Here is a 20508-nt window from a genome sequence, read left to right as displayed (position 1 = left end):
ATCCATTGTAGCAACTTACTCTTAATGCCATACCTCCCCAATATCTACAACAGTCTTCCATGTGCATCAGTATCAAAAGCTTTCCTGAAATCTAAGTATATGATATCAAAATTATTTTTGGCATTCAGTTCCTTTGTGACCACATCATAGTATCCAATCAGATTGGTCAGACAAGACCTACATTTAACAAACCCATGCTGTGTCTTGTCTAGATGATCCTGCAATGCTTCTTTAACCAGTGATTCCGTTATTTTCCCCTGAACACAAGTTAAACTAACAGGTCTATAGTTACCTGTGTCACCTTTTGAACCCCCTTTGTGAATTGGTGATACATTTGCACACCTCAGTCCATGGTGACCTCCCCTGAATCCAAGGAAGCTCTCATAATTATGGTTAGGGGTTTGTTTACTTCCTTTGCTGCCTCCTTTAATTTAACTGGATAGATCCCATCCACCCCAGGTGCCTTTTTTATGTTTAACTTCAACAATTTCTCTTCCACTCTGCTCTCAGTTATTACAAAATCACTTAGCTCCCTGTTAGAGTTTGATAAACGTCTGGCACTCCCCTCATTGAATAACTCCTCGTGTGAATGTAGATGCAAAATACTCATTCAGTTTATCAGCTACCCGAGCATGATCATCAATAGTCAACCCATCTATGTTAAGTGGTTGATCTGATTAATGACTTTCCTTCCAGGGTTTACATAAGGAAAGAACTCTTTGCATCCTTTGCCAAGGATTTCTCGTAATGTGCCTTCGCCTGCCTAACCTCCTTTGTGACTTGATTACATACCAGTTTATATCTGCCATAGGCTTCTGTGTCACTTGATACTTTATATGCATTCCATACATTTTTCTTCTTTTCCACGAGCCTCGTTAGTTCATCTGACATCCATTTAGGCCTAAACCTTGAACAATATTTCTTAGTTGGAATGAAAATGCTAGTAGCCTCCAAAATTGAGTCCCTGAAGGCTTCTCATTTAGAATTCAGTGTTGGTAACATCATCAGTTGATCCCACTGTACAGAATTTAAAAACTGTCTGAGACCCCTGTAGTCACCTTTACGAAAACAAATGCCCTTCCCTTTAGTCTTGATGGTAGTTACATCCTTAAGTAATTCCACATCAGTACATTGTGATCACTGTCACCCAGTGGTTCCTTTATCTTCAAATTCTAAATGCATGAATAATCACTGCTGATAATCAGATCAAGAGTATTACTCCCTCTGATTGCCTCTCGAACATGTTGCTGTAGGAAACAGTCATCCAATAAATCCAAAAATGTCTTGCTAGTGTGCGAATGATCAATCCACAAGTTCCAGTCATTATCTGGAAAGTTAAAATCCCCATTATAAGGCATTCTGATTTACTGTCCCACTCTAGATCTCTCTGCACAATTGCTCATTATACTCATTAGATTCATTAGGCCTATAACCCACACCTACTCATTTTTTTTTCTCAGTGCTTATGTCCCACCAAACAGACTCAACATTGCATTGTCCACCAACATCAATTGGATGCACTTCCTTAGATTTTGTGTTTCTTAACAACCTTGACTAGCAAATACATAATTTTATATATACGTACTACTATATGCAAAACTACTATATTGCTAAACGTTTGTGTATTTTTTTCATATTTTTTCTTTATTATTTAATTATTTCTTTAATTGTTTAACAATTTTTCCTTAAAAATGATAAAAGTAAAACTGTGTTCAAGTGAAGATACCATAAAGAAACAGAAAATAGAATGATATATAGAAAATTGAAGCTAATTTACAATGTTAAAGCAATTACTTGAACAGGTAATGCCAAACGGATGTCAGTTTAGCCACATTCATTCAACAAAAATTAAAAAAATCAAACTGCTGTGTAAAATAAATAAATGAATTAAAAAAATACAGCATAGACACAGTAACCTTCACATCCCCAGGCAAGTATGGACCGCTGCTTTTAAAAATGGCTCAATTGCTGCTGGAAACAAGCAAGGACAGTTTCCCCAAAGCATCTAACCCAGTGGGTGAATAATTTCCTTTTCCATCTTTTGACTTCATGTTTGTTTTTTAAAATTTTCACTTGTTGAAAGAGGCACAGGTTTGATGCCTCTTTCAACAAGTGGTAAATGTGATTTCCACAGTCACACTTGTCTTTTTCTACTTAAATGGGTATCTGTAATGGTCAGTTAGGTCACTCAAGGAGTAAGGCAAGCTAAGCAGGTTATGGGTAGTTACTGGCTAAGAATTCAAAGAAAGTAAGGCAAGCTAAGCAGGTTATGGGTAGTTACTGGCTAAGAATTCAAAGAAAAGTAGCAATGAAATCTTTATGTATGTTAAAGATTTCATTGCAGAAAAGGGTTGAATTATATTGTTTCATTGATGTAAATTGCATAACTAACTGTATTGATGATCCTGTCCATATTTCTGATGAACTGAATTTGTTTGTCCTCTACATTCGCATGTGAAGTTTTTAGAGACAGTGTTACCAGGAGTCTGTATAGTAATTTATCCAATTACAGTCGATTCCGGTTATTTGGGACACATCGGGACTAGTGCATTTTGGCCGAATTAAGCCCCAATTATCCGAAGTGTCACGTAAATAGTTAAAATTACAATGTACTTCCCCCTTTACAATTAGTTCACTGTACAATCAAATCCAGTTACGACGAACTCACCATAATAAAGTACCATTCACTATATGATGTTTAGTAAGTGCATTCATTATGATCATGTTTGTGAATTGAATATTAATTCTATTAAACAGCGATTCTAATTAGCGAAAATAGGAAGAATATTATCCACAGGCTATAAAAGTAAAGATATATTAAGCACAGATTTACCCTTTATTACCTTACCAATTAAAAAATTAAATGATACATGAAATTCGGAAGAATATTCGTGATAATCGGAATAATTAATACGTACTGTAATATGTACATACTAACTAAACTAGTTGACATTTCTGTTCACTGACATTTGTGGGTGGGGGTTAAAATTTAAAACAGTAAAAAGATAAGCAATCAATAAAAATAACACGGCACACTCAAATTGCAAGTAACACAATATGTGCAAGTGAGAACGAAGTAACGAGTTACAAAGCTTTAAAAATAGGAATGAAGAGAAGATCTGAAAGTTAATTTTTTTATATGATTGAAGATTCCATGGAAGTGTAAACACATTTTACCATAATAACCCACAGAATTTCAGCTGTCAGTATTATCGCAAATTCAATAAGATTGAGTTTATTATCCGTTTAGGATGGATTGCTCTAACAGAAGAGCCCAATAAACAGGTGACTGCTAATTGTTTTATGGTTGTGACCTCCAGAAATCCGACCGAACTACGTGGTGCAGTCAGAGACAATCGTAGGGTAATCTCCAGTGCTGTGGTCTCCTGCCCCGATTAAACAGCATTTTGTCCCAATTAAGTGAAGTAAACCCTGGCTATTTTCTCAATTGGGTTCTGGTTTTTAAGATTTGTCCCAAATAAATGGCTGCCCTGATTAACTGGTGGGCCAACTAACCAGACTCCACTGTATATTAAAATAAGCTGCAAAAAACTTATTTAAATCTTTGGCCATCCTTAGATTAAGAAATCTCTTGAGATTGAAAATGTGCAATTGTATATCCTTTTCACAAGAGTGGTTCTGTGGGTGAAGTTGTCCACTTCACCCATTGAAATAGATCTGAAACTTTGACCTCTATGCCAGAGAAAATAATGGAGTCAATAATTAAAGAGGAAATGCAAGGTCACCTTGATAGGAGTGGTCCAATAACACAATCACAGCATTGATTTGTTAAAGGTAGATTTTGCCTGATCAATGTGATTAGGCACAATTATGGAGTTGTCACAAAGGAACTGGATGCAAAAAATAATTTCAGTGCCATATGCTTAAATTTTAGTTAAGTCTTTGATGCACATGTAAGATTTTGAATTAATTGGATAACTTAACAGAATAACATAATAATAACTTGCATGTAATGTACCATTACATGCACGTTATTATTATGGATATAGGGATCATTATGTGGTAGCAGACAAAGAATAGTTATAAATGACTGCTGCTCTTCATGGACTAATGTGATTAGTGGAGATCTACACGGTTCACTGTTGGGCCCCTATACTGTTTTTAATATTTAAAAGTGGTATTGATGTAGAGAATTCAAGTTTGATGTCTAAGTTTGCTGATGGTATGAAAGTAGGTACAGTGGTTAATGATAGTAATTAGAGAGAACCACTTCAAGAACATCTAGATAAATTAAGCAGATGCACTGAAAAGTGTCATTAATAAATGCAAGACTGCATTTGGGTTGCAGCACTCACAGATGTAGTGTTTGGATAGTACCAAAATCAAGGAAGTTAAGGAGGGAGTCCCAGGAATAATTGTACTGTCTAATATGAAATCTTTTGAGTAGTGCAACCAAGCTGCCATCAGTGTTATACAGAAAAATTGTATGAAGATGTGATTATCCTATTCTGTTAGTTAGCCCATAAAGCCTATTCTCAGCTAATTCAGTGACAAATTACATTAGCTACATAAACTAATGTCTGAATTCCATCAGTTAAATCCATAATAGATTGGGCCAACATCACACATTAAGTATTAACCCCACCCTTTCACCAAAAACGAAACATAAGAAATCAAACAAAACAGTTAGTAATCCCAATTACTTCAGTTTACAATGTATTTACATCACTTTAGTCTACAATTCACTGGCTGAGCACCAGCTGTACATCAACAATTCAGATCACATGGAAAAACAAAACACTCTTAGCTGCTCTGATATATTTTTTGATATATTCTCTGAGAAAGAAATGAACACTGAAAAACCTTCTTTCCTTGAAAAATCAAATCAAAAAGGCAATAAACATCAGCCTCTTGTAACTCCTGCTGAGGCAACCTCAAATCCAGATGACATTAGAGAATTTATCTCTAATTGAAACCAGTTGATCTATGCTTTTAAGTAACCAGTGTAGTGCTTAACTTAGAAATTTACTGATCCATAGACTACAACCTATCGTAACTGCTGCTAATGCTGCTCAAATAGAGAGATAGCCATAATGATTATCTGTAAGAATCAGATCACTTTTCCTGCATAAGCAAATAGTACTACAGATCTATCTGGATGCAATTGCTGCCCATATCTGCATTAGCAGTTGCTAGAAAGTAAGCTTATATGGCATTAGCCAAAAAAAAACAACACTGCCTCATCTCATTTGTATATCCCCTCTAACAGTTTGTCTGATCCTTCCTTAAATTTATTCAAACTACCTACTTTCACAAGAAGGAAGTTAGTTTAAAAAAAAACACACACTGGCTGAAAAATTTTTGCAATTGTCCTTCAGCCATCATTTTTTAGTTTAAATTGATATCCCCTTTATGTATGTGATCCGAAAGGAGTAAGGATGCCATTGGCATTTAGTTTAATTATTGCCTTTTAAGATCTAAATGTTTTGGACAGGTCTCCTCATAGTTACCAGATGTTGAAATTTTGAACTACATTCTTTTTTGCTAAATGTACCTTTTGTGTCCCTGACTAATCCTTTTTTTTTTTTTTGCATATGTTCCAGTGGATCCACAAGTTACCTAAAATGAGGCTTCTAGACCTGATAGAAGCCTCCATCACCCCTAGTTGCCAGTAACTCACCATAACTCTTAACCCCCCCCCCCAGAGTACACAAAAGACGTATTCAAGGTGCATCCTGTCTATCCTAGTAGCTGGTCTCCACTGCTCAGAGAGCTATGTCAGACTATAATTATCTGTGAGACTTTTTCAAGTTATCAACACCTTGCATTGTTGAACTTCAATTATCAGTTCTGTAGGTTAAGCATTGCAGTATACTAGTGTCTTTCAAGCGATTACAGATTTTGAACAAATACAATGAAATACACTTGGAATTATACAGGGTTGTTAAAATTAAAGTATCCCTATGTAGAGGGCTCTGGAGTGAGTTCTAAGGCTCATACTGAAGAGAAATTTGGACAACAGGTACAATAAAGAATACGCTCGCCATTTATTGGAAAAAAAAAAATTAGTTACAAAATTTGTCACTGTGGATAACTATCTTATTTATGATTGTGCGAATCGTAAGTTATTATCACAGCGCCACTACTCAGCTCTACTGTACTGTATAAAAGCAAAACACTCTCTTCAAAATCATACCGTAGATGTTTGCCTGCACTATAGCAGCATGCCAACAGTGTTGCAGGAAAAGGCACTATTAGTGAAGCTGTACTATCAGAACAGCAACAAATGCATCTGTGGCTATCAGAGAATTCCAGCATCAGAAGCGCATAATGCCCACATGGGCCTATGACTGTTTGTGCTGTCCGCAAAATGATTGAGATTTGAAGCAACAGGACACCTTGGTGTTCAACCAGGTAGAGGTCGAAAATGAGTGGACTCCTCTTGTGTTGAAGATGTGGCTATGGCTGTCGTGGATTTATCAAGTCAATCTCCATGTGGTAGCACAAGTGTGCCAGCTGTTTTTCATGAAGTGGACGTGCCGTATTCCACTGTAAGGCTAGTAATGTGTCAGGTGTTGCAGTACCATCTTACAAGATGCACATGCTAAAGCATGGTGATGCAGATATTCGTTTCACATACGCACTGCAGTTTCTGGCGCAATGACAGTGGATATCACTTGGCCATGGAACATCCTTTGGAGTGATGAAGCCCACTTCTGCTTAAATGGACAAGTGAATATGCACAACTGTCGCATTTGGGCAACAGAAAATCCTCAAGTTATCCAAAGGTCCCGTTGCATTCTCCAGAAGTGACAATGTGGTGTAGATATATGGCCACATTCATGATTGGGCCATATTGTTTTTTGAACAGGTAACACGGACTGGACCTTGCACCTGTTCCATTACTGGACAGCGATATTATGAAATGTTGGCAAATTTCACAATACCAGAGCTGCAACAACGTGGGTGCCTTCAGAATACCAACTTCATGCAAGACAGTGGGCCGCCTCACATCCACTGTTGTGTCCAAAGATTGCTAAAGTAACATTTTACAGATGAATGGGTCATCAGCCGTTGTTTCCAGACATTTTTTGAAGAACCAGGTGTATTGGGAAGAATGTCAAACTCTGGCAGATCTGAAGGACAGCATTAGACGTCATGTGCTGGCTATTCCAGTTGACATGTTATGTTCTGCTGTAGAAAATGCTGTTCTTCGAATGGAAAGGGTTACACATTGAACAATCAATTGTAACCCTGTTCAAATGAATTGTATTGCCACAGCACCATATAGTGACATTTTGTAACTAATATTTTTTTCCAATAAATGGCAACCGCATTCGTTTTTGTACCTGTAGTCCAAATTTCTCTTCTGTAAGAGCCTTAGAACTCTCTCCAGGGTCCTCTACATCGGGATACTTTAATTTTAACAACCCTGTACATGATCAGTTAAAACTCAATTCTGAAAATACATCATAGATTTTGAACAAATGTAATGTAGATACACTAGAGAATCAATGTGATTGATTAAAAGCTTAATTTTGAAAATATATTATAGATTTTGAACAAATGCAATGCAGTACACTTGACAATCCATGTCAAGTAGTCTTTTTGCCATATAAGTATATGGTTCAAAACTGGAGGTGGTCTTTAAGTAGTTATTATTCTGCCACTAATTGGTCAAGAAATCTAGTTTTGTGCAGTTGCATTTTTTATATTATAGTTAACTTTTATGCCAAATTTCACAAAATTCTATGATTCTTAGGTGGAAGTTCTAGTATAATTGACTTGGATCCTGTGTCTCAGAGGCCAACTTTTCCAGCTGATAGTTGGATTTGAAATTTTTTCAGAGTCAGAGATCCCTTGTGCTTCCGCTGCATGCATACTTTATAATTTAGATTCAAGATCATAAAAATGTAGCCAAGTTTTGTCACCATTCACCAAATGGGATAAAAATAATCTATCTGGATTAGTATGAATTAATTTTAAATTCTCTTTTGATGACTCTGCCCTTTTGCATGGACGTTGGTCATTCCCAAAGGCTCATGTATTATTAAAATGCTACTTTGGTAAATAGTAAGTACTTTTTCAAGTTCTGGTGCTTTAATTCTTCTGTTTTTTTGAAATTTTTTCTTCATTGTCAATTCTGAAACAATGGCAGTTGTTTCAGAATTGACTGCTTCAAATGGCCAACCAGCCCTCTTTTATATGAACACCTTATAACAGTAGTTGAAACTTACTTGTATCATTAGTTGATAGTTCCCCAAACACTAGTCCCTTTGGTCAAAAATTTACTTACCACCTAAGAAGATAAAAATTATATTTGAGAAACTACATAAGATATTGACATGCAATGTTTTTATGTTATTTTATAAAACTGTAAGCTATCAAACTAATCTGATCTGTAATTTATTAATACATTTTACATATAACCTTTTCTCAGTATGTTTTAACCATCCCCTCATACAATTTTAACTTACAACAATGTGCTTATGTTTTTTCTTCTTTACGAATGATGAACTTATGCCAGTTTATATGACTACTTTTAGCAAGAAATCCACATTCTTCCTTTTAAGAAGTATGCTGATCTCTTGGAATGAGTGCTGAGAAAAGCAATCAGATTAATCAAGAAAAAAAAAAAAGGATAATCCTTACCATAAAAGACTGCAGTTTCCACAGTTGCAGCACTCTTAAAAATTAGGCACCTATAATTGAATTGTTTAAGGTGCCTGATTGACATGTTTAAATATTTAAATGGATCTATTAAACTAAAAGCTGTGGTCTTTCTTGGACAACTCACATAAGAAAATTTGCTTTCATTCAGAGAATAATCAATTGTAGCCAATAAATTTAAGAAAGAATTATACATTTTATAGGTGATGGATAGATGAGTTGGGTAGGGTTTTTTTTTTTTTTGCTTATGATTTATAAACTTAAAGAGATAAATACTGTATAATCCAGTGAAAAAGTTTTAATAACAAATGGCATGAAGCTTTCAGGGTTAAGTGAGCCCCTTCATCAGCAAATTTTAATGGGATAAAGACATTGGAGACAATATTTAGCAGATACAGAGTTGTGTGCACAATGCGTGCATGGCCACAAGATTAAACATTCAACTACTAGATTGCTGCTCATTGCATGGTGTTGCACAGATGTGTGTGGATTTGCTGCCAGCATTTATCCAGTTTCAAGATAGTTGCCTCCAAGATAGGGTGTAGCCTCGTGCCCTTGCAGCGATTCATGGTTCTTGAATCGCATGATATGTTGAGCAACTCTAGCCAGAGGCGGGTGGCGAAAGTGTCAATGTCGAGATTGGTCAATCACTTCGTAATTGCACTTGGGGTTAAGGTCATGGTGGGTCCACCAGAAGTGTTCTGCGATTGCAGATTGGTCAGTCTCACCAAGGCGAATTGACCTGTCCTGCTCTGCAAAGCAGTCTTGAAGGCGTCTCGCTGTGGCAGCTGCTACAATCTTGCAAAGATTGTAGCAGCTGTTACAATCTTTGCAAGTTACGTGGTATGCCACACCGCTGCACAAAAGAGGGGCGACTGGAGTCTTCACGTTAGAAACCTGAAAACGCAAGCTCCTACCAAGTAGTTTCACGCATTTTATGCGGTGTTCCCATAGGATTTTTGAAATCTGGCCTGACATGCCCGGATAGTAAGGAATGTAGGTGGTAAGCATATTGTTATGCATTGATGATGGTCTCAGGTGGTTCATGAGTTATTGCACTTGCAATAAGCAGTTGTCTAGTGTGTGGGTTGGATAGCCACAATTGACCACATCCATTCTCACTCTAGAAATCTCGGTGTGCCTAGCTTCATCTGAGCTGGAATGGCTCCGAGCACGGGAGAATATGGTGCGGGCAGTGCTGTTGAGATGGCTAGGGCCGTGGCCCGATCTGTAGTTGGTAAACTGTTCGCACCACTTTGGCTTACGGTATACCAAGGTTTCTAGGTGTGGACCCACACATTTTACCAGGACATCTAAGAATGGAAGGGACCCGTCCACTTCTAACTCTAAAGTGAACTGGATGAACACTGACAATGAATTGAGATGCTCCAGAACCATGTGGGATGATGCTTCACAATAACAGGGGAATGATGGAAAAGATGTATCTGCAGCATCATTGTAATAGGCATAGGCGGGTCCGGGAATATCTGTTATTCCAGTTCCTCCATGGCGATGATGGCCGTGGTGGAGCCAACAGGGAGTGCCCATGGCAGTACCGTGCACCTGCTTATATAAGGAATCCCAAAGGTAATGACACTGCCTGATAAGCATAGGTTGAGGACGGTACAGATGTCCTCTGTGGATAATGATGTTCTGCTCGGTAGATTTGAGTCATTCTCCAGAATTCTCTTGGTGCAGTTTACAGCCTGTTGGACTAGAATTGATGTAGACAGGGACACTACATCAAATGACGTCATGATCTCGCTGTCAGAGATTGAGAGCTCTATAAGAACTTGTATTTCCCACAAGGGGTGTAAGGAGCCATGAGCTATCTAAGTATATTGCATGACTCCTTACACCCCTTGTGGGACATACTGCCCACACTGTCACTAACAGCAGTGAGTTCATTCACCTTATTAAAGAGCTCTCAATCTCTGACCGAGATCAAGGCATCATTCGATGTGTAATATGTAGGTTGCATTTGCAGCAAGACACAGTGGGCCGGAGGAGAATACCTGGCTTATGAATCTTGGCTAGGCCATAAAACTGAGGCATATTTTCATTTATAAACTTGTTACCTTGCATCGTTTGCCTATGAATATTAATATTGTACCAATTTTGAAAGATGCTGTAAGGCCAAGATAAATAGTTTTCAATAGTTGCTGTTACCCACAAAAGCAAGCTTTATTCAGTGCGTTTTCAATTAAAGTTCAACACATATGATGAGGGATATTGTTTTCTCTTAATTCAGAAAGCAATAAAGATTAATAAAAAAAAGTAGTAAAGTTTATAAAAATCTAATATAATTTATTATGGGAAAATTGGAGGAAAAAAAAAAAAGAAAAAAGACAGGTGATGAAACAAACATTTCGACTACTGTTTATATACTAATTGGCATAATCTACACATTGTCATGGAGGATAGATTTACGAAACAAAACCCCCCACTCCAAAAAAAGTAATATATCAAGCAGTACATTTTTGCTATGTAATTAAAATATTCAAATGAAGATAAAGTCAAAATTGATATTAGTGACAAGTATAAACTTAATACTAGTATTAATAAAGAAAAACTCAATTTTTTTTTTCAACATAAAAAAAAACAATAATGAAGGCCAAAACAGTCTCTAAACCTAACTAGTAATAATCCACTGGACGAAATTCCAAAACTGTAATATAACAATGCTTGTCAGACAAATGACTATTGACTTTTATTGCATATCTGCTAACTCTCCAAATTTTTGATGGAGAATCCATCATTTTGACTTCTGTCTCAACGTCATACCAGGGTTAGTATCATAATTCTATATCTTTTTTTCAAAAACATGCATATTAATTTTGTTAACGAATATGGTGCTGTGATAAACACCTGAGAATAGTTCGCCATCATTTTAATTTCTCAGTTAGCCATAAAAAAAAAAAAACTTTTATTTAGCAGTTTTTCATTTCAAATGCAATACATATGATATGGCTTAGGAGTGAGGCCCTATCTCAAGTTAGAAAACAGTAAAGATTAATAAAAGAATTTATTAAAAACTAATATAATTAAAAATTAAAGTTTTAAGAGAAAATAACTCACATATTTTCAACTCTTAACTCACTTTCCTGATAGTTTAGAAATGTAAGCCAAAACACTGCTCTCCTCTTTCAGTAAATTAAAAGAGGCTGCCTTCCTTCTTAATCACAGTTACAAGAGACCAGTGAGTGACAATGCATGTTGAACAGTAAAACTACTATAAAGGTGATAGTGCAGTTTTAATACCTAAGTAAAAAGGCAAAAGCATTATGTTGCATGTTGTACTATAAATCAAGATGATTTATATGTGATGCAGTGAAGTGTAACAACTTGAAATAGTTAATGCCATCATAGAAGATGCTGCATATGACTTTATGAATAAATTTAGTGAATTGTCTGGCAGCCAGTGACTTTGTGTACAGAATTCAGAGATATCAAGTTGCCCTGCTGGCTTATTGGAAGTGTCAAATTAAATAATATTTAAGTTTAATCAAAATTATAGTAATGTTTTATGAATCAGTTCATAAAACAGTTTTAGCTAAATTGAGACAAATTGATTTGAGAGAGGTGAAACGCGCGCACACACACACACACACACACTTGATTATTATTAGCCATATGGTGTAAGGAAGCCTGAGGCTTATGCTACACCAGCCAAAAAAAAATTCTGAGTTACCCTGAGAGAGAGAGAGAGAGAGAGAGAGAGAGAGAGAGAGAGAGAGAGAGAGAGAGAGAGAGAGAAGGAAATCACCAAAAAAGGAGTAGAATGATGATATCCAGCTCAGGACCCTGGATGTGCCAAGCCCATACTCACCAGATGTGAGCCCCTGGGGTTGTTCTTAATATCAACCAGTGGTGCTTGATTAGGGAGCTAAAAAGTGCACAAGGAATCATGAAATATAACAAGCTATTCTTGGTATTTTAATAATTCCTCACAGTAATGTTGTGAATGTCAATGAATATTCAACCATGTTGGGGATGGACTGAATTCAGGTCTCTTTCGGTTGCTATGGAAATGCCCTTGGCAGCCATGTGTGAATAGCAGTTATAAACAAAACTTTGAATCAGTATATCTGAAGATGAGCAGAGTCTGCTACACTTGTCTTTCATGAAGCAATTATAATCAGTTGATATCTCAAATACCATGCAAACAGAAATCTACAGATAAAAAAATCTTATGTAAACTAATGTTTAAAGGTATACTGTACTGGTAAACAATTGCATGGCTGTATTTAAATAATAATGTTTATTTTTCAGTTAAATTTAATTCCTAAGTGCTGTGTGATTTCAAAATAAAATCCTCCTATTTTGCTTCTACCTACAAATATCCAATCTTCAGCTTTTCAAGATTGAAGTTGGCAGCTACTGAGTTGTTAGTTGAAACCTCCATAAATGTAATAGGAGTACTGTATATTCATGTTTAGAAACCAAAGAGGAAAATAATTATCACTCTTCTCATTATAATTACTTATACTGATTATGATTGGTATGAGGATAGTTGACCTTAAAATCATGCCATTTTAAACTTCAGTACTAAATCCAAGCAGAGTCGGAAGACTAGAAGTAGTAGATTATGACTAGATAGGCAATGCATAAGTAAAGAACAGAATCACAAACAACAAAATATTGCATTAGTGTCGATTTGTGGTTCACAAAAATATATCACATTTAAATATCCATATAACTTTCTAAGTATTTGCATTTTCTTTCTCATAACTGACTCTCATAACTTGAGAAAATGAAGGAACTTTACAATCTAAGACAATACCTAAATATTTTGTTTCATAAGCAAAATATTTAGGTATTGTCTCCAGGAAGCAAAGTGAATTCTTTAAACAGAGCTCAAGAAAAACGTGATTGCTACAAAGAGAAAAAAAATGGTACGTTTTGATTTCTTAAGTTACAGTGTAAATTAATTTTGTAGTATTAATTAACCAAATCAATTAATTCATCATGAATAGACTTGAATACAAATGGTTAAAAGTACTGATGACTGACAGCATTAGGTATTTTAAATTATGGAACACATCATTTGCAAATGAAAAGTTTTTATGGCTGGTGGAGGGGGCGTTGGAATAAACATCACTGAATAGAAGTGCAGATATGATCTGCACTTCTATTCACTGATGTGCAGATATGATCTGGTTTTGGAATAGTAGAATTGAACAACACATTGAGAAGTATTATCATCCATAAAAACTATGGCTTTGCTGGTAATAAATTTGTTAATAAATCCCAGTAAAGGGTTACAAATAAAATAATAAGCCCCAAGGATAATAATTAAGTTTTCTCTTGAGTTGAGTTGAACATAGGAGTTCAGTCAAGAAGAAATATATGCTGACTACTTATGACCCCATGTACTAAAAGTTTCTGAGATTGAGTCAAACAAAACAGGATATAGTTGATCCTTTCATTAAAGCAAAATGAATGGTCTCTGAGTGGTCAACAAGAATTTGAAAAGTAAGTACTAATAATGACTTCTTAAAGACTTTCAACAAAGCAGAACTAATTGCAACAATAGGCTTTCGCATCAGTTTCAAAATCAGTCTTTGGGACTTGAGAATTTTTATAGATGTTGCAAGGATGAATGTTTGGGGTTAGTTAAATGTTGATTAAAACTGCAGCATTGAATAGAATAAAATGAGATCTATGATGACAGATTTCACTCTTTGTTGCACAGTTGGGTACCGCATCAGACTTTTGATTAATCTTTTTAAGTTTTCATTATATATTGAAAATGAGGTACCTCTACCAAATAGCAAGTACGTTCCCCTTAATGCCCAGAATAGTTTGCATTCATCATGGCAGGGACAGTTGAATCTACCTTGACTCAGTTGCATCATACACAGTTGTTGCCAGTTGTATTATTGAATAGTATTCAACTCTGAAGCACTCATTCCACTTCATCCCACAATTTCTCATTTGGATTAAGATCTGGTGACTGGGGAGGCCAACTGTATTATGCTGAATTCACTTCGTGTTCTTGGAACTGTTCCGTACAAGCCTTGCCTTGGTATGTGTGCATTATCATGTTGCAAGAATCCATTCACAGATGATAGATACTTTGCAGCCACGAAGGGATGAACCTGGTTGGAGACCATGTTCATCCCTTCGTGGCTGCAAAGGTTGGATTCATCCTGGTTGGATGAATCTATGGCATAAAAAAGTTGTTCCACCAGTATCAAAGGACCAAATGCATAATGCAGAAACACTCTCCACACCATTACATTGTTACCACCTGGCTTGATTTACTACTTTCACCGTGTTTTGCTCTTCCCATCGGTGTGAAATAGTAGTAATGAGGATTCACGAGAATAGGCAGCATTTTTTGCAATTATCTACTGTTCGGTGTTTGAGCCCATTAAAACCATATCTTGTTTTTTGCCAACAAGAATGGAACCTGGTTCAGTAATCAGCTGCAGTACTCCATCCTTGACAAGATATGAGTTGCACATTGGGAAATACCCTTTGGTTACTGCCCTTGTACGTGGTTGTTATTTGACTGACTGTAGCCTTTCTATTACCCTACACATTATAATTTGAATGACTATATCGTTTACAAAGATTATAGATTACAAATCCCCCCCCCCACAATAGATCTAATCAGAATAATTCTAAACATAAAGGTAAGGCAAACTGCAGCCATTATCAACCCACTGCAGGATGGAAGCCTCCTCAATGATTCATGTTGAAGGAAATGGACCATAATCTGCCATGCTATTCCAGTGCTTTTTGGCAGATCAACCCTATTTAGCAGTTGGTCCTGCTCCTGACCACTTGGCTACGAAGGCCTCCTCTAAACATAAGTGCCTATTTAAATACTGTAAAGAGACCCTCAGATGAGAAATCCAAGCCACATGTCCTGATTATTAAAAAAGTTGAGACAATAAGTTGATCAAAAAGGAAGAGGGGAATATATTCCAAAATTAAAAATTCTAGAAATGTGGAACTCTGAATCAAAGATGAAGAAACCAAATTGCGGTCCATAGAAGCAAATTTTTTTTTTCTGTTTTATGGTTTTACTTTGCATCAAGATTGACTCTCAATTAATAATAAATTACCATTAAATAAAATTATTTAAGTTATTCAATGTCAACGTTAGTGTTATATCGCTCACTGGCTGCAATAACTCAAAAATCGTAATTCTGAGAAAATCGATGAGAAAAATTTTGATTTAAAAATTAGTTTCTTTAGAATTGAAGAAATTATGTGATTGTTGACATATATTGTGATTCATCTCATCATACCCAATGGTACCCAAAACTAGACAGGCTTGATCAACATTCCCTTATGGGTAACCAGAATTTCAAAAATTTACCCCCCCCCTTTTGAATTGTGCCACTATTGCACAAGCAAACATTCAAAATTTGTGACTTGATTCTCCTAAAGATCAAAGGTAATTAAGATGGGGAAAAAAAAAAAAAAACCATTAAACAAGAACTTTATTTATATTCATAAACTCAGGAACATGTATGAACTACATTTTAATCTTAGAACATAATTGTGGTAAAGCATTAATAAGAACAAGAAGTTAGTATGAAATTATTGGTGTACAAACAAGCAAAAATTTGGAAGAATTTAGTCATTCTTAGAAAAATTTTAATCGTTCCGTAAATTAGCTTTTAGACTGTTATAAAAATCGGCATGGTATTTGAGAATTGTGTTATTGTTCAACAAACATTGGAGGTTACTGTGCTTCTTTTTCGAAATCGGATTGGAACTCCTGTAGAATTTTTCAATTCAAAATCTACTAATGACTCCAAAGGTTTCTTGTTTTACTAGCTTTAACATTTAACTGATTTATAATTGTCCTGTTTTTATGATGTTTTATAAAAGAAAGAGTCTAAATGCTGCTTTTCTACTTTAAAGATAACAGTGTCATTGAAGTTGAACTTCACTACATCGGTATTTTCACTAAATTTAATAGAAGTTCGTCGGGCCAAATCTTTCAGGTTGTAAAAATTGCAATGTCTCATCTCTGTCACCTTGAAATGGTTTCTTGTCCTGGCAGTTCTAGTTAATGTATCGTATTGTGATCGAACGAATACAGGACCAGACTTTAGCATAATGTCGGCTGATATTATAAACAAGAAGGTTGCATTACACTCCAATACTGCACAACTCAAAAAGGGTCACTATTACATACTGACTGTACTCCATTCACTTCTAGGGTTGGGAGTGCACTGAAGAAGTGCCACTGTTGACGCTTCTCGCTGCAGTAAAAACTCAAATGGTATAACAACACTTGTGCTAGCTAGCGAAGAAATGTTGAACCAACTTTTTACTGTTATTGTGTAAATGTAGTGTTCACTATCCCAACCTCATTAGTTGTATTAACTCAAAAATTAAGGATTTTGAGTTGTGCCACTATTGCAGCCAGTGAACGTTATGTTTAACATTAAATAAAGTTATCTACCCTTTAACTGAGTACCTGGTGTGGGAAAATATGCATAGTATGACTAATTGAGGACTGCGCATATTTTGCGTTGTCTGCTGAGTCTTTGAAACTTCAAAGAATAAATAAAAGACCAATTTTACAAAACTGTAGTTAAATGGACTGTGAAAATATAGATGCCACCACCATGTTATCTTATCCAAAAAGAAAAAGGGAAAAAAAAAAAAAAAGAAAAAAAAAGAGAGATGCAGAATTGAACGCAGCCAGATTCAGAAAAGGTAAAAAATCTAAAATCATGAAAAAGATATTAATAAAATGCTGTATTTTATTTCTCCAACTATATACACTAATAAATAAAATCATCAAAGGATAAAATTTAATTATTGGAACATACATAATTTGATTAAGTACTTTCTGAGCATAAGTTAAATCATTTTTCTCCCATTTATCTCTTTTAAATCTATAAATTTGTTAAAATTTTGCAAATTTAATAAAAGCTGAGTATAGACCTACCTGATGAGACCTTAGCTACAGCAGTTGAGACTGCAATGTGCATGGTTATAGAAAACAAAGAAAAATGAAACTGAACACCAAAAATATATTGAAGTACACAGGGGGAATTCATCCTAGCACTTTCAAAAGTTGAAATACACTGTCCAGTCAAAACAATATGCCCCCCCCCCATTTTAGTAGTCATTTCTTCCCACTTGGCAGCATATGTATCACAGTGAGAACCATTAAATGTGGTACTGCAGGCTCGTGTCATGTAATCCATGCAAATTACCCGATCAACATGGACGTGATCTGATGGGCTTCAAAAAAGGGATGATTGTCAGGTATTGGTTGAAGGTACAGTGTTAAGGAAACTGCTAATCTTGTGGGCTGTTCACTGGCTGTTGTAGTTATAGAAGGTGTTCCAAGCATGGACAGCTAGTGAAAATAGTAGTAGTTTCTGGGTCTGTAGAGGCACCAACTCCTCAGTGATGGTGGTGAACAGCGGCTATTCCAATTTGTGCAAGCCAATAGATGGAAAATAGTGGAATGGCTGACCATGGACTTTAACCAGGGAATGACCAGCAGTGTTTTAAAGACCACAAAACCCTCCTCCTTATAGGCCTTCAAAATAGACTCTCAGAATGTACCCATGCTTATGGCCACCAGTCATCAATGACAGCTAAATTTTGCATCTGAATGACATCATTGATGACTGAATTTTTGGGATCCCTCATACCTCTAGATTGCAAGGACTACCTAAAAACTCCCTATCCATTGTGGCTGATCAGGTTAACCCCCTTCATGTTGACTGTCTTCCTGGATAGCACAGGTATTTTCCAGCAGGATAATGCACCCTGCCATGTTGCTGATATTGTTTGAGTGTGGTTCACTGAACATGAAAGTGACTTCCAAGTGCTAACTTTGGCTGCTGAATTGCCAGGTATGAATGCCATAGACCATCTCTGGGATTATGTGGATCAGCAGATTCATAATTTGGATCCTCTACCATGGACTATTGCAGGTCTATGGCATGCAATTCCGGTGATGGGGAACAATGTTTAAAGGCCTTATAGACTCCATACCTTGGCGTGTAGTAATGGTACTAGCACCAAGAGTAGGACATGGTGACTGTTAGGTAGGTGGTTATAAAGTTTTTACTGGGCAGTGTAAGTGTGTGTGTATATAGCTAAGGCAAGGAAAAAGCAAGCATGAGGAAGTCACATGCGTGCCTTTGTAGAATGTATTTCTTGTATTTGCAGAATAGAGAATGCAGATGAAACTTGAATGACACTCATTCTCGATAGCATGCTTTCCTACTGTATCTGGACTTTAAGTGACTTTTTTAATTTGCTGTTGCTAATGTTTGTATTAACTGATTTTTTTTTTTCCCTGTTTGCAAATAATTGTGCATGTTTATTTTATTTTATTTTTTTTTTAAATTTGACTATTGTTTGTGTGTGTAACTGTCTGTCTGTAATAAATGCGAAATTCAGCGATTGCATCTGTTTCATGTATGTACTTTTTTTTTTTTTTTTCTCTCTCTCTTTTCTCCGTTTATTTTTATACGAAGATCATTCTTCTGTAAGACAAGTCCTTCGGATTCTATTCCTCGTTCTCCAACATCATTTTCCTTCAGGTAGGAATACACTATTAGGTAAAACTGAAAGATTTCCCTTAATAAAATATTTTTTATTGCAGGGAGTGTGATTTTAATTAATTTAAACATTTTTATAGTTATATACAGTAGAAGCTCTCTTATGTGACGTGATCAGTCCTGATAATTAGTCATGTAATCGAAAAATCAGCTGCTACGGGAAATCATAAAAAGCATACATATGAATATTATGAAATTTATTTTCATTTAAATTTAAATTCATATAGATTAATTTACATAAAATCAGCAATTTTATATGTTTAGATGATGAAATGTGACATTTTGCAGTATAGTCCCTCCACATTTTTATAAACATCAGATTGTTGACTGTTGAATTAGGCTGTTCGATATAATGTAAATCTGTATGTAGGGCCTTTTTGGCACTGGATTTGATTAAATTTCTTTTTGTTTATATTTAGATCAATCTGTTTCTGTTATGGTGTGCATAATTTTTACATTATCCATAATTTCATTTTCCACTAAATGGGTACAATTTGTTGAAAAACTTGTCAAATCCATTGTTTTTTCCATTTTTGAATTCAATATATGTCTTCTGCTGTAAATCTTTATAACCTTTAACCTTCAATTTGCCTGAAGTCATTTAATGAACCATGTTCTTAATTCTTCAAACAGGCCTCTGAGGTTGGGTATATTCATATTGTAGTTTTATTTATTTGTTCTGCGGTGCGTCTTTAAATACCAGCAGGTTCACGGTACTCATCACGTGTTTCATTCCCACGTGTTCCATTCTCTTGTGTTATGGAATCGGAAGTGGCTCAAATTATGTTCTTAATTATCTTCTTGTAGCTCAGAATTTTCATTAGCATTCGTCAGGACTTGCATCAGGTGATTAGCTTTGTCAAACTCAGGTCAAATTTTTCTCCAAGATTTAATAAATGTTGAACTTGGAATTGCTAGCATTCCATGCTAGTGGTATATTGTAAAACACTATCTTTGATGTTGATGACTTAAAGATTTATAAGATCTGTATCCATGTCTTCTATTTTTTTCCTAAATTCATCCCAAAAATTGTTTCTCTTTTTTCGAATAAACCCATTCAAAATATATGGCCTACTATCTCTAATTTTGATTTCTGTGAAGTGGAGCAAGAACTCAATGACCCTTATGAAACAGACTGAGTGCAAAAGCCTATAGGCAATATTAAAATTTTTTTCCATTCTCTTACAGTTGTTTTGTTCACATCTAATTCAACTATGTTTTTAGAGACTCACCTTTAAATTGAGTCTTTTAGAAGTATCCAACATAGTTGTCATAGAAACAAAAATGGTGTTTTCCTACCCATATTTCATTAATTTAT

The 20508-nt window shown here is 35.6% G+C and overlaps 1 protein-coding gene across 6 annotated transcripts in view; it reads left to right on the top strand.

Moving 5' to 3' along the window:
- The window catches only part of Ask1 (apoptotic signal-regulating kinase 1), an 843483-nt gene that overhangs the window by 519512 nt on the left and 303463 nt on the right, over nt 1-20508 (top strand). For 4 of the 6 annotated variants that reach the window (XM_090379009.1, XM_090379010.1, XM_090379011.1 and 1 more), the window contains one exon: nt 19107-19172. The exons of the other annotated variants lie outside the window; for them this stretch is intronic. In XM_090379009.1, the coding sequence (XP_090235135.1) occupies nt 19107-19172 (66 nt within the window). The remainder of the gene's footprint in view (nt 1-19106; nt 19173-20508) is intronic. 6 annotated transcript variants of the gene reach the window in all.

The sequence above is a fragment of the Mastigoproctus giganteus genome, chromosome 8 (genome assembly GCF_048544385.1).
Source record: "Mastigoproctus giganteus isolate SK-2022 chromosome 8, ASM4854438v1, whole genome shotgun sequence".
Lineage (NCBI taxonomy): Eukaryota > Metazoa > Arthropoda > Arachnida > Uropygi > Thelyphonidae > Mastigoproctus > Mastigoproctus giganteus.
This window is presented reverse-complemented; position numbering and strand designations above follow the sequence as displayed.